This window comes from Pseudochaenichthys georgianus, chromosome 2, assembly GCF_902827115.2.
Source record: "Pseudochaenichthys georgianus chromosome 2, fPseGeo1.2, whole genome shotgun sequence".
Lineage (NCBI taxonomy): Eukaryota > Metazoa > Chordata > Actinopteri > Perciformes > Channichthyidae > Pseudochaenichthys > Pseudochaenichthys georgianus.
In genome coordinates this window covers 7,253,743-7,270,426 of record NC_047504.1, presented here as the reverse complement: position 1 = coordinate 7,270,426, position 16,684 = coordinate 7,253,743, and the positions used below count along the sequence as shown (strand labels likewise).

The following is a 16,684-nucleotide window of genomic DNA, read 5'->3' as shown; positions in this document are numbered from 1 at the left end:
TAATGTAGTCATAGGCTACTTTTAAATGTACATCTCATATAACTGCATAATAAAAACAAAAAGGATTATTTTTATTTTTACTGGCTCTGTGGCATTTTTATTGACCATTGCATTTTTATTAAGATAAGATAAGATTCAGGTGTCTTAGCAGCATAGTAGTTGTATTATCATTATTACATTGCTTGAATGTTTCTGTATAGTCTTTAGGTTTATAGTTGTACATTAAAATAAAATACAAGTCTTTACATCCATGCTAGCGATGTGGCTGAATTCATATACCCATCAACATGTCATATTGTATTACCAATGACAGAAATCATTTTCCTGCCTGAGATGTATTGCGACGTTACTAACATTCCTTCCATTATTTAGCGTGTTGTGGCAAAATGAAACAAAGGCTTTTATCCATTTGTTGCTCACTGCAACATGAAATGCCTTCCCCACAGCGTCCTCTAATCCAATCTGCTTTTATTTTCATTACTTTAGCCACCCACAGGCGAAGCTGCAACACCACTCGCTGGTTTAACCTGACTTTATTACTGTGATATGCTAACTAGTTTCTATATATCTGCATTGAGATGGAGTGTTAACCAGCTCTGCTCACACTGATTCCTCTCATACCTCCAGACTCAGGAAAGTTACCAAATTGACATTTTGGATTTGATTCTGGATGGAGATGATCATGGTCATATTTTCAAACTATAGCAAGAGAGAACATACATTTTTACCAATTGACCCATTAGGTTTCATGTTACTTTCACCATTAATCCAACATTTTTAAACTATTCATCCATATTATTGCACTGAAATATCATTTGTACTCTCCTGTGTTTATACAAATACACCTGCTCTGCCTTCAGTTTCTGCATTGCTTTAAGCATCTATTTTAATAATTCATCCATTATTTTTGTATTTTATTTTGTTAGCTCTGTGCTTGGATTCATTAATACAGGGGGGGCCCGTTGGGAGAGCCGTATCCATAGCAACAGAGGATTATAAATTGTGTGGATGAGCTACGGAGCGTCGGTTACGTAAGGCGGGTCGGTCTTGGAGGCATCTCTGATGTTGTTGTGCTTGAGTAAGCTCTTTATGTGTAAACCCTGTTTGGCAGTCTCCATCTGTATGCTGTATATTAAATCATTAATATACACATCTGAGAGACCCTTTGTTATTGTTCTGTTGATATGCTGAATAAATTCACTTTCAATTCATGCATTCATAAATTGTTGCTTGTGTTAAATATAGTTTAATTGATGTGTGTGCAGACCTGTAAAAACTCACAGCTCTCTCTTGAAGCAACTAAATGATGACTGAATCATAACCAAACCTGCTACAAAATATTAAAATGTATATAGCCTACAATTAGCTAAGGTTTGTGAACAACATGACTCTCGCGTTGAAATTGAACGCTAACGTCATGCTAAACACTCAATGCTAACATGTTGATATTAGCCTAGCTATAGCTTGTCTCACATGTTAGCAATCTAATAAAAGTCAATCATTGGTTTCTTAAAAAGATCAAGTACTTGAAATGCTTATACATCCATCCATGCAAAAGTTGTTGAGATATTTGAATCTGGACTAGAAAACAGTTTTAAATAATGCAATATTTATGTTAACTGAGATTATTTACAGATAAACTTGCACAATCTTTTAATCCTGAAATGCATTGTGACAGAGAAGCACAAAGTTTATAATTATCTGAGCACAAATCAGTCTTGGACATCTGTATTTTTTGTCCAGGGGCTTTTGCTGACGTGCATAAACCGCTCAAATGTGTGTATACGTGCATGTGTGTGAGTGTGTCCAGAGCAGTGATGTCAAAGCAGGGATTAGATTGGTTTATATTGCCCGGAGCAGCACATTTGCAATTCAGTGAACATCACACTCTGTTTTCCAAAGCACTTGATTATGTGAGTTGAACTCTTTTGCATTGAGGTGAGTCACCATCATCCCTTCAGGTTTAAAATCATCTGTACCGAAGAACCCTACATGGCTCTGGCTTGAAACACCTGAGGCGAGATGTTCCAAAAATACTCCCATGTTTTTGACCAGTGGCTGGAAAAAGGAGCAGAAATGGGGATAGAAAGTCAACAGGCGAGCGGCCTGCTCAGACTACCGCTCTGCTACCACGGCAGACACATCACACACTCGCTGTGGACCAGACCACTTGCAGTACACACACAACCGGCTGTTAGTGGTTTGAGAAGGGAAGCCGTCCTGTCACCCAGCGCTCCCACATGAGTCAGGCGCAGCGGGCAGACAAAGCAGGGCAGACGACCTCAGCTCTATGAAGAAGCCTCGCCAGCAAGAAGGAGAGAAAACACATTGAAACACCTCAAAGAACCATTTTCTTTCATGTAATATTTAAAAATTAGACTTAAATCTTTCCAGGATGCCATGAAAAGGCGGCGTTTAAGAGAGAAAAGGAGCCTTGGTAAAAAAGACTTCTTACAGTTAGTCTAAAACTTTCCATCAAAGCCTCGCTGAGCTGCATGGAGTAATTACCTCGCACACAGAAACAGCTCCCAGGCTACTGATACGCGTGTGTGTGTGTGTGTGTGTGTGTGTGTGTGTGTGTGTGTGTGTGTGTGTGTGTGTGTGTGTGTGTGTGTGTGTGTGTGTGTGTGTGTGTGTGTGTGTGTGTGTGTGTGTGTGTGTGTGTGTGTGTGTGTGTGTGTGTGTGTGTGTGTGTGTGTGTGCCTCCATGTCCTGGGCAGGCAGTGTGTTTCCATGTGTGCGTGCCTATAAAGTATCCTGCTTTTCAGACATTAACCAGCTTGCAGGAGTGATAAACTGAGAAATGTTTTTATGACGGGTCGCTCCTGGAAGCCCACCCAATGAGCTGCTACACTGTGTCTGGGTGAAAACAGTAAAAAAAACAAAGTGGAAAGCATTTAGATCAAGAAACCCTCCACCAGTGCTGAACGATCCTGCAGTTCAGGCATCATTTCTATGCTGTTGAGTTTTGGAAGAAGTACTCAGACTTTTTACTCCTCTCAGCCCATGATTGATGTTTGGTTGCTCGGGGGAATGATTGACATGTTTACAGAGGTCGAAACCATCTCATGATCTGTGCTGCATTTATGGTACTTCTTGTTCCTCCTGACAAAACACAGTATATTCTCCCGCATGAATAAACCTGTGTTTGCTGCAGCTTATTCACTAATGTTGTGGAAATTAGATTGTTCTTGTACGTGATATCATAAGGGGTGGAACATCTCTAAGAGGTTGACCAATCACAACAAAGCCCTCCTTTTACCCAATCAGAGCAGACTGGGCTCTGGTTTCAGACAGAGGGTGAAAAGAGGTGCTGGAGCACAGGCAGTATGAGAAAAATAAAGACCTTTTTGAACATTAAGGCATGAAAACATGTCACAGTAGAGGTTAAACATATTAATATAAACCTCAACATGTGATTTATATGTCCTCTTAAATATTACCAAATTGATATACCACTGTGAGAGGCTTTTAAATGATGTAAACAGTAGCTGAATAAAGTCCTAATGTCTGTATTGTAACTTATATCATGTAACTTTCCAGCTTGAAATCCACAGTCCTCTTCCACTGAGAGTTTATAAACCTCTCACTCACTGCAGATTGAAAACATCTAAATAATGTACACCCTGATGTTTCCACATCTCACCACAGCATGAGACGGTTGTATTTTTCCAGGGAACGCTCACACTGGAGAGGCAGTAAAACTTATTTGGGCATGCAGTGCGTGAGCCCTGCCAGCAGCCTATAGTGAGAGACATAAAACCCCAAAAACCTGAAGTTGACAAACTGTGTTAAGTGATCATAAAATCCCTGAGGCCAGGGAACTGTTGATGGAGGGATTGAAGAAGAGAGGGGGAGACTGTTTTGAAATGGAGAGCCCCTCTGCTTCTAATGTTATTCCCGTGGTTTACTGCAGCCTCACAAATATCTCTGAATGTCAACTTTAAGAGAAGTTTGTCATCTGGTGAGATTTCACCGAGGAGATCTGGGAGACATCACTCTCACTTTTCCAAATCCACAGTTTTTGACAGATTTACTCGCCACAATCTCTCTAAACTCTGCCACCTGACTTATAGACGGATTGTGAGACAGTGTGCAGAGATCCATCATCTTTCCTATCAGGGGAAGACATGCTTTGTGATGCTTTTGCCCTGTTTGTTTGTTTGTTGTTTTGTGCTCTTTGTCGTCCTTAAATACCTCTCTGGTTGTTGTGTGCCTTGTTTTGGCCACTTTTGTCTCATTGTGGTCTTTTTTATGACTCTTTGAGGTTGTTTTGTGTCTCTGTTGTAGTTTTAAATATCTTTGTATAGTTGTTTTTCGTTTCTATATAACTATTTTGAGTCACCTACTGTTTGGTACGTGTCCCTTTGAGTGACAATTTATAAGGGTAAGGCCAGAGGGGGTCTTGACCCTTTCCTTAATATATCCATGACCTGACTGTCCAGCTGCCGAAACCATGATAAAAGAAGCTAAATACCTTCACATGTATGTACCAAAAAGTCAAACTGAAAGGGATACAATATGACTATTACACAATGAGGAACACTTCATAGTGATATTTTAAGAACAAGTGTTTTCTGCACATGCAATGACTTTTACTTCCTGCACTGCTTCTGGAGAGAATACTCTGCACAAAATAGGAATTATGTAAAATATCATAAAAAAGGCCAATCTGGTGCATGCAAGATGCTGATTATTAAATTGAAAATCGTAAATTAGCTGGTAAACAAAGATAAAGGTATGCTTTTATTTGTGTTATAAATGTTTATTAGAATATGCTATGCTATTTAAATATGGTAGGGACAATACACTTGAGATTCAGCCTTTAAAAAAAACTTTAAATAAATGCCCTATTGTCATTTATACATTTTTGTGCAAACTTCACTAAAGCATAGAAACCAAATAAATAAATAAATTATATATAATAAAACCTGCTTTTTAAACCTGTTTCATGGCTATTATGATATATTTCAAAAGTATTATACAAATATAAAAACAGATTATTTTAGTGTTAATGTCAATGTTTATGAGGAGAAATAACACAATAAGAGGTCGAATCATCTTTAGAAATAAGTTCCAGCTATGAAAAAAAACATTTTTAACGAGTATTGTTTTGCAGTTATTTTTTTACCATGTTTTGATTTTGTTTGTAGACAACAGCGCCATCCTGTGGACACCGAGCTAAACTGCGTCCTACGTCATCATTCTGCGTCTGTCTCCAGTCACCGCAGCATGTGAAGAAACCATGGGTATCCAGTTTGATATTTAACTCCTGGTTACTTTAAATTCACATAACAGCGAGTATTTGTGAGTGAAAGTGTGGACTTTACTCGTTTAAGGACTTTTTAACCAGCTATCATAGAGAGGTAGCCTGAAGTCAGGTTAGTTTGAGTCTTTACTTTCCAGGTGTTTTGCTAGCTTTTAGCTCGCTAACAGCATGGATAACAACACGCAGGGAGATACTATTGATCTCTACGGAGATGAGGAAATTATTGAAGTCATCGACCTCAACGACATGGATCCTGAACCAGGTCAGTTAAAAATGGTAAACAACTGTAAAATAATCCTCTTTAAGCGACGTGTTCCTCTGACAACCAGTGACAAGTTGATTTTTCAACTGGTATTTGAAGATCAGTTCTATCTATTTTACTTTATCAATATTCTTTTAGCAGCTAATTCACTCCCACTTGCATTATCACATTTGTAACTATGTTATTGTATAGGAAAACGATGCCACCATTGTTGTTATGAATACTATACATGCTTAGCAGACATTATTATTTTTTCAAATCACTGCTTGTGGACATGATGCTACTTTAATTTTTTTAATATATTTTATATTTTTCTTTTAAACAACTTTAATTTATTGTAATTACTTTTTAGTAGATTAATGTATATATATGTATTTTCTCGTTTTCTATGTATTTTTGTAATACCTACTGTCCTGTGAGTAAGGGTGTTAATGTCCATAGTTCTTACACTGCCATCTTATTGGTTTACAATGTCCGAAAATAATAATTTGGGTGGGGTGGCTCTGAATTAGTTTTGACGTTTTCCATCTTAACTTACTTTCTTTCTCTTACTTAGATGATTTGGCTGATGACTTGGAGGACATTGACTTTGAAGACGCCGGAAACGAAGGTGATGACGAAGGCTGGGAGACGGAGGACGAGATGGAGGCGGAGCAGGACGACAGCGAGCTCACCTTCTCCAAACACAAAGGTAGCGTCTTGCCTCGATTTGATTTATCATCAGGCATATTCTGTATGTTCAACTTCTAAAATGACTCCGCTGCCCTTCCTCTGTCCAGGCTCAGTGTTCTGTGTGAGTTTGGATCCTGCGACCAACAGCATGGCCGTCACAGGAGGAGAGGACGACAAGGCGTACGTCTGGAGGGTGTGCGACGGAGAAGTTCTGCTGGAGTGCACGGGTGAGTGTCTGAGGGCTGCGATCACAACTAATATGATTGATAGCTCCACTGAGAATAAAGATACAAGACTCTTAAGACAAAGCTGCATCTGTTCATGCACTCTATCATATTTAACTATGTTATGTTTGTGTATTTCAGTAATGAAGTCATCGTTGCCCTTTGTTTCCACAGGTCACAAGGACTCGGTGACGTGCGCCGTGTTCAGCCACGACTCCTCCATGGTGGCTTCGGGGGACATGGGCGGTTTGATTAAAGTGTGGAACATAGAAACCAAAGAGGAGATCTGGTCCTTCGAAGTGGCAGATCTGGAGGTACGAGCCTCGGTGTTTAGTTTGTGCATTTTTATTGGCCCTTGAGGAATTTATGGGGAGAGGGTGACCACATAGGAGGAAGGGAACGATCAGATCAGACATTCTCTCCTCCTTCAACTGCAGAGAAAGGCACACTACGCAGGATAATTATAAGATCTGCTCATTAGCCACAAGTGAAATGCTGTGTCTGCTCTGCTTCCCACTCAGTGGTTGGAGTGGCATCCCTGTGCCGCGGTGCTGCTGGCGGGAACAGACGACGGCAACATGTGGATGTGGAAGATCCCGTCAGGAGAGTGTAAAACCTTCCAGAGCGCTGCCAGCCAGGCCACCTGCGGGAAAGTGCTGCCCGACGGTAAGAGACGGGACAACAAGACGCTGAGGATATGTCTCGGTGTAAAAAAGCTAAATCATATCTTCTTTTTTATTGCAGGTAAACGGGCGGTGGTGGGTTATGAGGACGGCACGGTACGTGTGTGGGATCTGAAGCAGGGTAATGCAGCTCACGTCATTAAAGGTGAGTCAAGCTTCTTCCTGCTGGTACCTTTTTGTATTTCTGGCTTTTAGTTGTTTTTCAAATATTTAAATATAAAACCAAGTAAATGTGTTCTTCTCCATATATCTGAGTGTCTGTGCTGCTGACTGTATCCTCCTGGGACCCAGCCCATTGAAAATGTCCACTGTAGTGGACATTTTGTTAACATGCATCTCCTTTTACTCTTTTGAGCTACTCTATCAATCCCTGATGTGCTGTACAGAGGACATCCTGGTCTTTCCAGTGATATGTCATTGGTTAAAATTGCATGCTGGGAAGTTCCTCTTTCTTTTCATCCAAAATGGCTGGCATACGAAAAACAAAATGTTATAGAAGCAGGAGGAGAAGTCAAATATTGTTGAATAATTGTCATTTTTACCATGGAAATCATATATATTCTTGTTTATTAACATGTGAGGAACTATATAATTAGTTCTGAAAGCAATTAAATAATTCAAGTTTTCAAATAACAGCCCATTTATAAATGTCCATTCGAGTGGACTTCATGGACTTTATGACTCAATATTGTTGCAGGAGACGGAACTGAAGCAGACATTTTCTGTACCAGATAGTTACGGGAGATTCAGATGATGAGCTCTCAGATGATGAGAGAGATGAGGCTTTCACACCTGGGATAGAAAAGGGTCAAGAAGAAGAGGGTCAAGAAGAAGGGGGGGAAAGATGCAGGATGCTCCATGAGCGCACAGATAGATACATAGACAGATAGGGACGAGCTGGAAAGACATGCCCCCCTGTGGGCCAAGAGTAGCACGTATGTCTTATTGTTGTTTGTATTTTAAGTGGAGCCATGGAAAATGAGAGTTGCCTCAGGAATGCAAGCTTTGTTTCTATGAGCAGGTCAAATGGAGACCACATCCATACAACTAGTCGAGATGACCCTACAGCCCGTGCTGACTGGAGTCAATGAGGTACTTTCCCACTACATCGACTACAAAGTCTTTGAAGATCTGGAAAGATTCACCAAAAACCAAACTAGTTTTTTAGTGACCAAATAAACAGCAATGTTCAGATCAATTACTTATTCATGTTTTAAATAAAGGTGAATGTATTATTGTATTAATATCACTCTATAACCATAATACGTTACATAGTCCATCTCTTAATTTCGGCTGTCTTTTCAAACTAATATGGTCCCGACGTCCTCTACAGTGGACATACTGTAACATTTTTAAATTAAATAAAAAAAGTCTAAATTGCAAGATGTTTTTTTAACCCTAAATAGGTAGGAAATCACAAAAAAAAGAAAATTGGAAGACACTTTTTTTCCTCGGGTCCCAGGAGGATATAACAGTTTTTTCCCTTTTATAACAGGTCACGACGGCCACCGGGGGGCGCTCACCTGCCTGTCCTGCAACAAGGACGGCTCTCTGGTGCTGACGGGCTCAGTGGACGGATTCGCCAAGCTCATCAACACCGCCACAGGAAAGGTGGGTGCCAAAACAATACTGTTGTTTGTAGAACTGCAACGCAGGGCAAACTCACACACTTTGTTCTTCCAATATGTGTGTGTGTGTGTGTGTGTGTAAAGGTGGTCGGACAGTACTCGCTGGACGTAAGCAAGGTCAAACCATCAAAACATGACGAGGAACCAAACTCCATCGAATCTGTGGGATTCTGCAACATGTGAGTAGTGAAGAGTGTAAAACCGTCCAGCAGCCTGATGTTAGGAGACCTCACATGTTTAGAAAACAGCCTTAAAGATATGTATGTTAGGGTAGAGAAATAATGAATACATATAAAACCCTGTTTTGCATGTACTAGTGTCTGACCTCTGGTGTGTTGCAGCCTGCCTCTGGTCGCCGTGGCGTATCTGGACGGGACTCTGGGCGTGTACGATCTCTCCTCTCAGGTCATGAGGCACCGCTGCCAACATGAGGTAACGCACAGCAGGAAGTTATTTAATTAGCGGACCATGCTTTAGTAATAACACATAGGATGCTGGTTGATTATCTTCTTAACATACCCTACCTGCTCTAGTAAAACTGTTTTATTAGCTCCACTAACCTGTTTTTATGCTGAATTTCCTCCCCGTGGTCCTCCAGGCCGGCATCGTTCACCTGCAGTGGGAGGAATCTTCTTCTGTGGTGGCCACCTGCTGTTTAGACGGTGCGCTGCGCCTGTGGGACGCTCGAACCGGCAGCATCATGGCGGAGTATCATGGCCACAGCGCAGAGATCCTCAACTTCGCCATCAACAGGTGACGTCTCCTCTTAAGATGTCAATACACAGTTTTGAATCACTAAATTATGATTATTTACTGTTGTTTTTGTTTATTTCTCCCTCAGGGAAGGGACTTTCGCCGTCACTGCTTCTGGAGACAACCAGTCGAAAGTGTTCTGCCTCCAAAGACCCGATCGCTAAAGGGAGGAAGAAGAGAAGAAGAGAGGAAATATGTCAGGAGAAACAGCAAAGACATTTCATAATCAGACTTTTTCTTCCCTTCCCCTCAGGATTTTGAAGTCTCCGCAATGATCTGACCTGCTTCAGTAGGATTGTAACAACCAAAATATGTTTTCTTCAGTTCCCATCAGTTGTGCTTGATTGGAAAATGTTTAAAATAAGCCTCACTGAGAGAGAAAAACGCTTCAAATCGGATTGGTCATTGTCTCTTTCTTAAGTATCCTCTTGTTCCACAGTTTGAGAGACTAAACAGAGATTGAAGAGTGATACATTACACTGTGCTTTCCCTTTGATACCCCTTTTATTGTATGCCTTAAATGACTTTACAGATAAAACATGAGACAGAAAAGAGGAATTCCCAATATAATTTCTTCCTTAATTGGAGTTTGTTTAATGTGTGTGGTCTTCCAACTCTCACCATAACTCACCAAGTTTGGATGCAAGTGTAAATACAAAAATAATAAATCATATCCTTTCTTCTGGGTATGTTAATTCTCTACTATGAATATCACTGTTTCCTCCATCTTAAAAAAACCTGTTTATACTTGTGTATGTTTCAGTCTCTGCAGTGAGTTCAGACTAAAGTGGTCCCTTTTATGGTGACATGTGGAGGGGCTGAGAAAAAAATCTCATTTCAAGTGGGCTCTTTTCTTGTTTGGACTATAATTTGAATCAGTTTTAACTCAGACTGCATTATCTGTTTTATCAGATATGAGTAACAGAAGTCAGGAGACAGGACTCTTAAGGAAGTTTCCCAAAACCTCAGCAGAGATGATTACACTTTCTATTACCACGTAGATGTTGATCGTGCAAAAAATACCCTGTATTTCCCACAATCGGGAAATACATCAGCTGCTTCACTTTCTGCTTCTACACAGGCGAAGCAGCTGCTCACCAGTGTATATGTGTGACTAAGTGTTCGCTAACATATTTATCTCTGCTTGTTAAAGTACGAGAACTTGTTAAAGGAAATCTTACAACATTATGCACTTTAGCTCCGCAGTGATGCACTGAAATGTGATTGGTTACCCTCTCCCTGATGAAGACCACAGTTAGCAGAGAGGAAACGTCATTCAGTCAGGGTTCAAACTGCCCTCCTTCATATTCATACTTTATAAAAACTCTTTTTTCAAGGCCAAAAGCTGCTCTGTTCCTCTAACTCTATTGTTCTGTTTTTGTTCTCCTCTCAGCTATATGAGGAAAAACAACCGGGAATCAGTATCCTGTGCACAAGTGCTTCTTCCTCGTACCTGGATCCTCCGCTCACGCATTGTATGTGTCTAAGTGTCCATGCATAACTCACCGGGACAGGCAGGCCGCAAAACACTTGCACGCACAAACATGTTTGTGTACTTCTTCAAGGCGTTGTAAGAATAGTTGAGTATGGTGGCATATAGTTAGAAGATGATGCACAGAATCAAGTATTTCTGTAGTCACTACATGTTTTATTGTATGGACTAAACTCAGTGTTTGAGTAGCATTGTTGCATGCAGCTGGGCCAGGGGATAGAAACACCTGGCAGCATGATCTTTTCCTCATCTGTCACAGCCGTGTTTGGCCTCAAAGGTCACTGTGCTGACGAACACAAAGGCGAGGAGTGGCCTTTAGGATTATCACATTTAGACTGACATGGCCACTGCCTGATCTATTAAATCACAGCTCATTGTCAGGGAGGTGGTGCGCTGAAAACAGATGCCAAACAAATTGGTTGTGCAGAAAGAGACAGGTGCCAGTGCCAAGGCAAACATGTCTGGAGGAAGAGAAGGCCTGAGACAAACCCATTAAAAACACATCTGTTTCACACTTTGCAGAGAGACTAACGGAAACATTATGAAGAAGGGACTCAGTTAGGTGACATTGTAAAAAGTGTAATCATTTTAAATTGGTAAATCATTTATGTTTTATTTTTTTTAAATGGGGGTTTACAGCTCAGTTTCTCAATATGGAAAAATACTAAGTTGAAGTGTCAAATTGAAGTGTGAGGTTCAAAATAAAAAAAGGAACGGTTAAAAGGAGCAAACATGTTAAAGTGCGGAGGATAAATGGCTTAAAGAAACGGAAATCCTAAAAAAAGAAAGAAAAAGTGTGCCACAGTCAATGAAAAAAGTGTAAGCCAATATAGCTGGAGCCGTGTTTTAGCTTACGTTAGCTAGCTTGACAAACAATCTTTGAACTCCTTTGACAGCTAGAGATTCTGTTGTGGACTTTAAATTAATCATATCACATTATTATATCACACATTTTCCACTGTGTATATAAAATAAGATTAGAGCATGTGCTGTTGAGTAGGACCCTATGTTCCAGGAAAGCCTAAATGCTCCATCTTCTCCTTTTGTAATGTGAAGATGTTGTGGTTTCACGTCCAGCTTGTCCTCCCTGCGTAGTGTCTTCCAGAGGCTACAGACCTCGGGAACGTATTTGTTTAAAAGCCATTATCTGACTGCAGCTCGTCCATCTCAACCAGCGCAGGTCTGCTCCAGACTATCAGTAAAGGAGTGTTTCGTGTTTGGCTCACAGAACAGGTCACCACCGGCCCTCCATCTAAAGCTGTGTTTAAATACGAGATGTGTGTGACGGCTGTTATGAATTCAGACGTACACACTGTCGTAAGCAGTCTTTGTATATGTTACGGTCCGGAGCAAATACATCATAGCATTTGTTTTAACCAGAATGGTATGGCTGTTTTTGAAATGTGTTTGTAAAACTCAAAGCCGGTATAAAAAAAACTAGCTTGGCTCTTAATTGTGTCAAATAAAAGTTGTGTTTAGTTATAAGTCCAACTATCTAAATTTAAACAATTGGTGGAAAACAGTAGGCTAATTGTTTTCTAGCTAAGAGAGCTAATGTTAGCTTACCCTAACCCTACATTTAGTTTACTTGTCAGAACCGTTTGACCATTTGTGTATAAAAAAACTAATGTGTCCGGGTGGGTGTATTTAAATATTATTTATATTAAATTATAGATTTAAAAGGAGATAAAGGACCCATACATGCCAACCTTTCCAAATCCAAAAGAGGTAGGTTTGCGCGCGGCAAATGTGCACGCCCAAATTAGGTAATCGGAAGAAATGGAACCCCAGTAATTACATGTATAAACCATGTGTATATTGCATCATTTTATGCATTTTTCAGAAAAAGTGTTAGTTTGGTAAACAGTGACACCAACGACATGTCTGGTCTGTACAATGCCCGAAAAGTAAAAGAATGGGAGATAAATATCCCAGTCTCCACATTTTATTATATTTTTAATGTGTTTCTCGTCCTCTTTCAGAGTTGAGCAGTGGCGAGCCGTCAGGGCCCTCTAGGCCCTCTGTGAGGGCCTAAGATATTCTAAGAAATAATATTTGAAAACATTAAAAAAAAAACATTTTTTTTAAAAATATTTGTTTTTAATATGTTTTTGTTATATTTTTCATTAGTTTTACCAAAATAACTTGATTTAATTGTATGTAAAATAATATTTCCAAAGAAATGACTTCGAATCTGCCGTCTCTGCGAGTAAAGACGGGAGAGCTTGTTGGTCCTGCTCTACATTCACAGAGGGTGAGCTATAGTAACTCAACGAGAGTAATGTCAAATGACATTACAATTGTCCAATCATATCTTCCCTCTAAATGGGCGGGCTTTATTTTCGCGGACTTTATGACAAGTTCCGCTCGCTGTGAAGTCTATGCAAGTGGTGCAGTGACGCGTCCTAAAACCCGGAAGTAAGCTTCGCTCTGATTCCCTCGACAGAAAGCAACGGGATTTCTCCATAGGATTTTGGAAAATAGCTGGAAATAAGGTCTGTGGAAAACGAACCTGTTAGATAAATGCACGTTTTGTTCAGACGGATAATATCCACATGTCTACCCTACTTTTATTATTTTTGAATCATAAATCTAAACGATAGATTTATAATTAGCATAAGTTCGTTCATGATGGCTCACTTCAGTGATAGTGATGACATTGTTGCGAAATTATTAACAGAGTCATTTTCAAGATTGAGTTACAATGATAAACTGGAGTGGCAAAGCATCAGCTGAATGACCCGCAAGTGCTTCATCCAAAAGGACAGGAGGATGGACTTTGTGTTTCAGTGATTTATCATCAAAGGTAGGCCTAAGTCATTTTCAATGTGGGCCGCCGTGCCGACTTAATTCATTTGTAATTGTTGGCTGTGGGTGCCCTGTCATGATAGGTATTTATATAAATGGTATTGTTCTGTGTGGTAGAGGGTCGCTGTCATTGATGCGTTTTGCACCCCGGACCACTGTTTTGATATTCCGCTGTGACATAATATCTCTTCTTTTTTTTCGAGGGAAGGGAGGTCAGAGGGCCTAGGTATAAAAGTCACGGCTCGCCACTGGAGTTGAGACAGTGTAGATGAAGGATGTGTCAGGATCATAGACTGTATGGGTCAGGATGTAGAACTCTTGTGTGAACATTGGATAAAGCCAGGTTCATATTCTTGTTTCATGTTGTTGACATATTAGAGTCAAAGATTTGCACAAAGCGAAATATCTTTGAATATCTTTGAATATCATGAATCAGAAAATACTGCATTAAAAAAAGTTATTTCCTGCATTTTTCTACTGATAAAGTGTGATATAAATAATTACATTACATTACATTACATGTTACTTCTTAGACGCTTTTATCCAAAGCGACTTACATACTCAATACTGTGGACAATCCACACAGGAGCAATTTGGGGTGAAGTGTCTTGCCCAGGGACACAACGACATGCTGACTGCAGTGGGGTTTGAACCTGTGACCCCCTGATCCGATAACCAACGCTCTATCCACTGCGACACACGCCTCGCTAAATAATGTACAGGCTTTCAGATTGCTGTAGTTCACTAAACAGAGACATTAACGACATGTTTGGTGTTGAAAATGTCAGAAAAAGTGAAAGAATGGGATATAAATATCCCCAAATCTCAATATTGTATTATATTTTGTGTTTGTGGTCCTCTTTCAGTTGAGACACTGTTGGTGAAGGATGCTTTAGGAAAAGACCAAACCAAACACTGGATGTCTTTCAGTCGCCAACATGTGTTTTCGAGACACTGATATTAACGGGGAAATCCTGCAGGACTCAAATGCCTCGTCTCTGTTCCATGCATAGACTGTTCCATGGATGTATAGCTCTGTTCCCTTAAACTCATTTGGGAGGGATTACCCCTCAGCCCCGGGGGTGCAGAGGAAAGGCAGCGTTACCCCGGTTACCCCCGGTCGGCACGTTGTTTCTCTTTCAGAAACACTATTTGTATGATGCGATCACAGACACGCTGCAAACGGTGTCCGCCAAAAGTCGAGTCCAGTGCTCCTCCGGTACGCCGAAGGTGGCGAAGAACAAACGGAGGTGTTGGACCAGGCCAGCTGAGCCCGCCAGGGCAGTACCCGCTGTAGAGCTCAGGACCTCTACCCAGCCCGAGAGACGGTCCCCGACAACTAGGTAGTGGCGGCCCCCATAGTTGAAGAAGTCAGCAAACACCGCCTCGAATGGCGTGGACGGGGGTCAGGACGGCAGGGGCAGTGTAGCCGCCTGTGACGGAGCGTTGCGGTTGCAGTCTGCACACCCGTCCCTGGTGGCCTGAATGTCCCCGGACATCCCGGGCCAGTAAACTATGGCTCGGGCATGCTGCCCCATCGCTGAGGTCCCCTGGTGAGCGGCATGGAGATGCCGAAGGACTCTCCCACGGAGGGATGGGGGGACCACGACGCGGTCCCGATAGAGCAGGACGCCGTCCTGTGCGTAGACGGACTCACAGACCGATGACAGACTCGCCAGGGCAGGGTCATTTACGTCAATCCCACCCTCCTGCTCGATGAGGAGGAGGCGGAGGCATCCATCAGCCGCTGTCTCCCATGCGAGGAGGGGCCAAGAGACGGCGCCGAGCTCCCGTGCGTCGTCGCGGATGGAGGCCATGAGTGCTGACTCCACGGCGTCAGGCCCGCTCGGCAGCCCCAAGGAGAGGCCGTTCGCTGAGCCCGAGGGGGAAGGATGCCTCGACGTGGCATCAGCGGCATAGTTGCTCTTGCCAGGCAGATGCACAAAGCGCCATGGGAGGGTGCGCTGCTTGAGTCTAAACAGACGCGAGTTTGTTATCTCATCCAGCGTACGGTTGCCAAAGATCTTCACCAACGGCTTATGGTCGGTGACCACGACGAGGTTGTTGGACCACTGCGTGAAGTACCGCGTCTGTTCCAGACCCCAGGCCACAGCTAGGGCCTCTCCCTCGACGGCCGCATAGCGCTGCTGCGCAGGGGACAGGAAACGCGAACCCGCGAGGGTGATCCTCCATCCACCTGGACAGCAGTCCGGTATGCCCGAGGCACAGTGACAATGTTGCTGGAGCAGGAAGTAGCCAATGCCATGCATGGACCAGTCAGGGCGGAGGCAGGTACGCTTCTGCATGTCGTAAATCTCCACGCCCTCACGGATGGCCTCCATTATGGCTTGCTTGGATGCCTGGAAGGCCTCCTCCAGAACGGGGGACCATAGGAACACACAGCGTGGTGGGCTGAGGAACGGCTTAAATGGAGCCATCGTCTCACGCAACTGGGCGTAGTTGGCCACCTGGTTGACAAGGCCGAACCAACTCCTGATGTCCGTCGTGGAGCCTGGGGTGGGGAAGTCCCGGATGGCGTCCAAGTACTTCGGGAGCGGTTCGATGGTAGATTCCGACACCCTGAAACCAGCGAAATCGACGCACCTCTCCGCGAACTGAAACTTGTCTGGGTTCAACACGATGCCCGACCGGCCGACACGCGTCAGGAAGTCGATGGTCCTCCACCAGTGTTGCTCCAGGTCGGTGTCATAGTGGATGGTGTCATCCACACAACGTTCCTTGCGTTCATAGTCCGAGAGGACGGCATCAAACCGACGGTTGTAGCCATCCCCTGATGACAGGAAACCCTGTGGTGCCCTGGTGTAGCGCCAACGGCCGAAGGGTGTGATGAAGGTAGTGAGGTGGCGATCCGACTCACGCAGGGGGACACTGG

The 16,684-nt window shown here is 42.5% G+C and overlaps 1 protein-coding gene across 1 annotated transcript; it reads left to right on the top strand.

Moving 5' to 3' along the window:
• Positions 1–5,189: 5,189 nt before the first annotated feature.
• Positions 5,190–10,238, top strand: aamp (angio-associated, migratory cell protein). Its single transcript, XM_034096651.1, has 11 exons — positions 5,190–5,531; positions 6,088–6,222; positions 6,311–6,430; positions 6,602–6,741; positions 6,949–7,093; positions 7,172–7,255; positions 8,606–8,721; positions 8,823–8,917; positions 9,080–9,170; positions 9,337–9,491; positions 9,580–10,238. The coding sequence occupies exons 1-11, from the start codon at positions 5,438–5,440 to the stop codon at positions 9,653–9,655; spliced, it is 1,251 nt and encodes a 416-aa protein (XP_033952542.1). The 5' UTR covers positions 5,190–5,437; the 3' UTR covers positions 9,656–10,238.
• Positions 10,239–16,684: the final 6,446 nt, after the last annotated feature.

What these genes read in the sequence shown, in the direction of transcription:
- aamp (XM_034096651.1), top strand. Translation starts at nt 5,438, where the DNA reads ATGGATAACAACACGCAGGGAGATACTATTGATCTCTACGGAGATGAG. An exon ending in CGGGAAAGTGCTGCCCGACG is followed by an intron (nt 7,094 to 7,171) that starts GTAAGAGACGGG and finishes TTTTTATTGCAG; the next exon opens with GTAAACGGGCGGTGGTGGGT. An exon ending in GGCACCGCTGCCAACATGAG is followed by an intron (nt 9,171 to 9,336) that starts GTAACGCACAGC and finishes GTGGTCCTCCAG; the next exon opens with GCCGGCATCGTTCACCTGCA.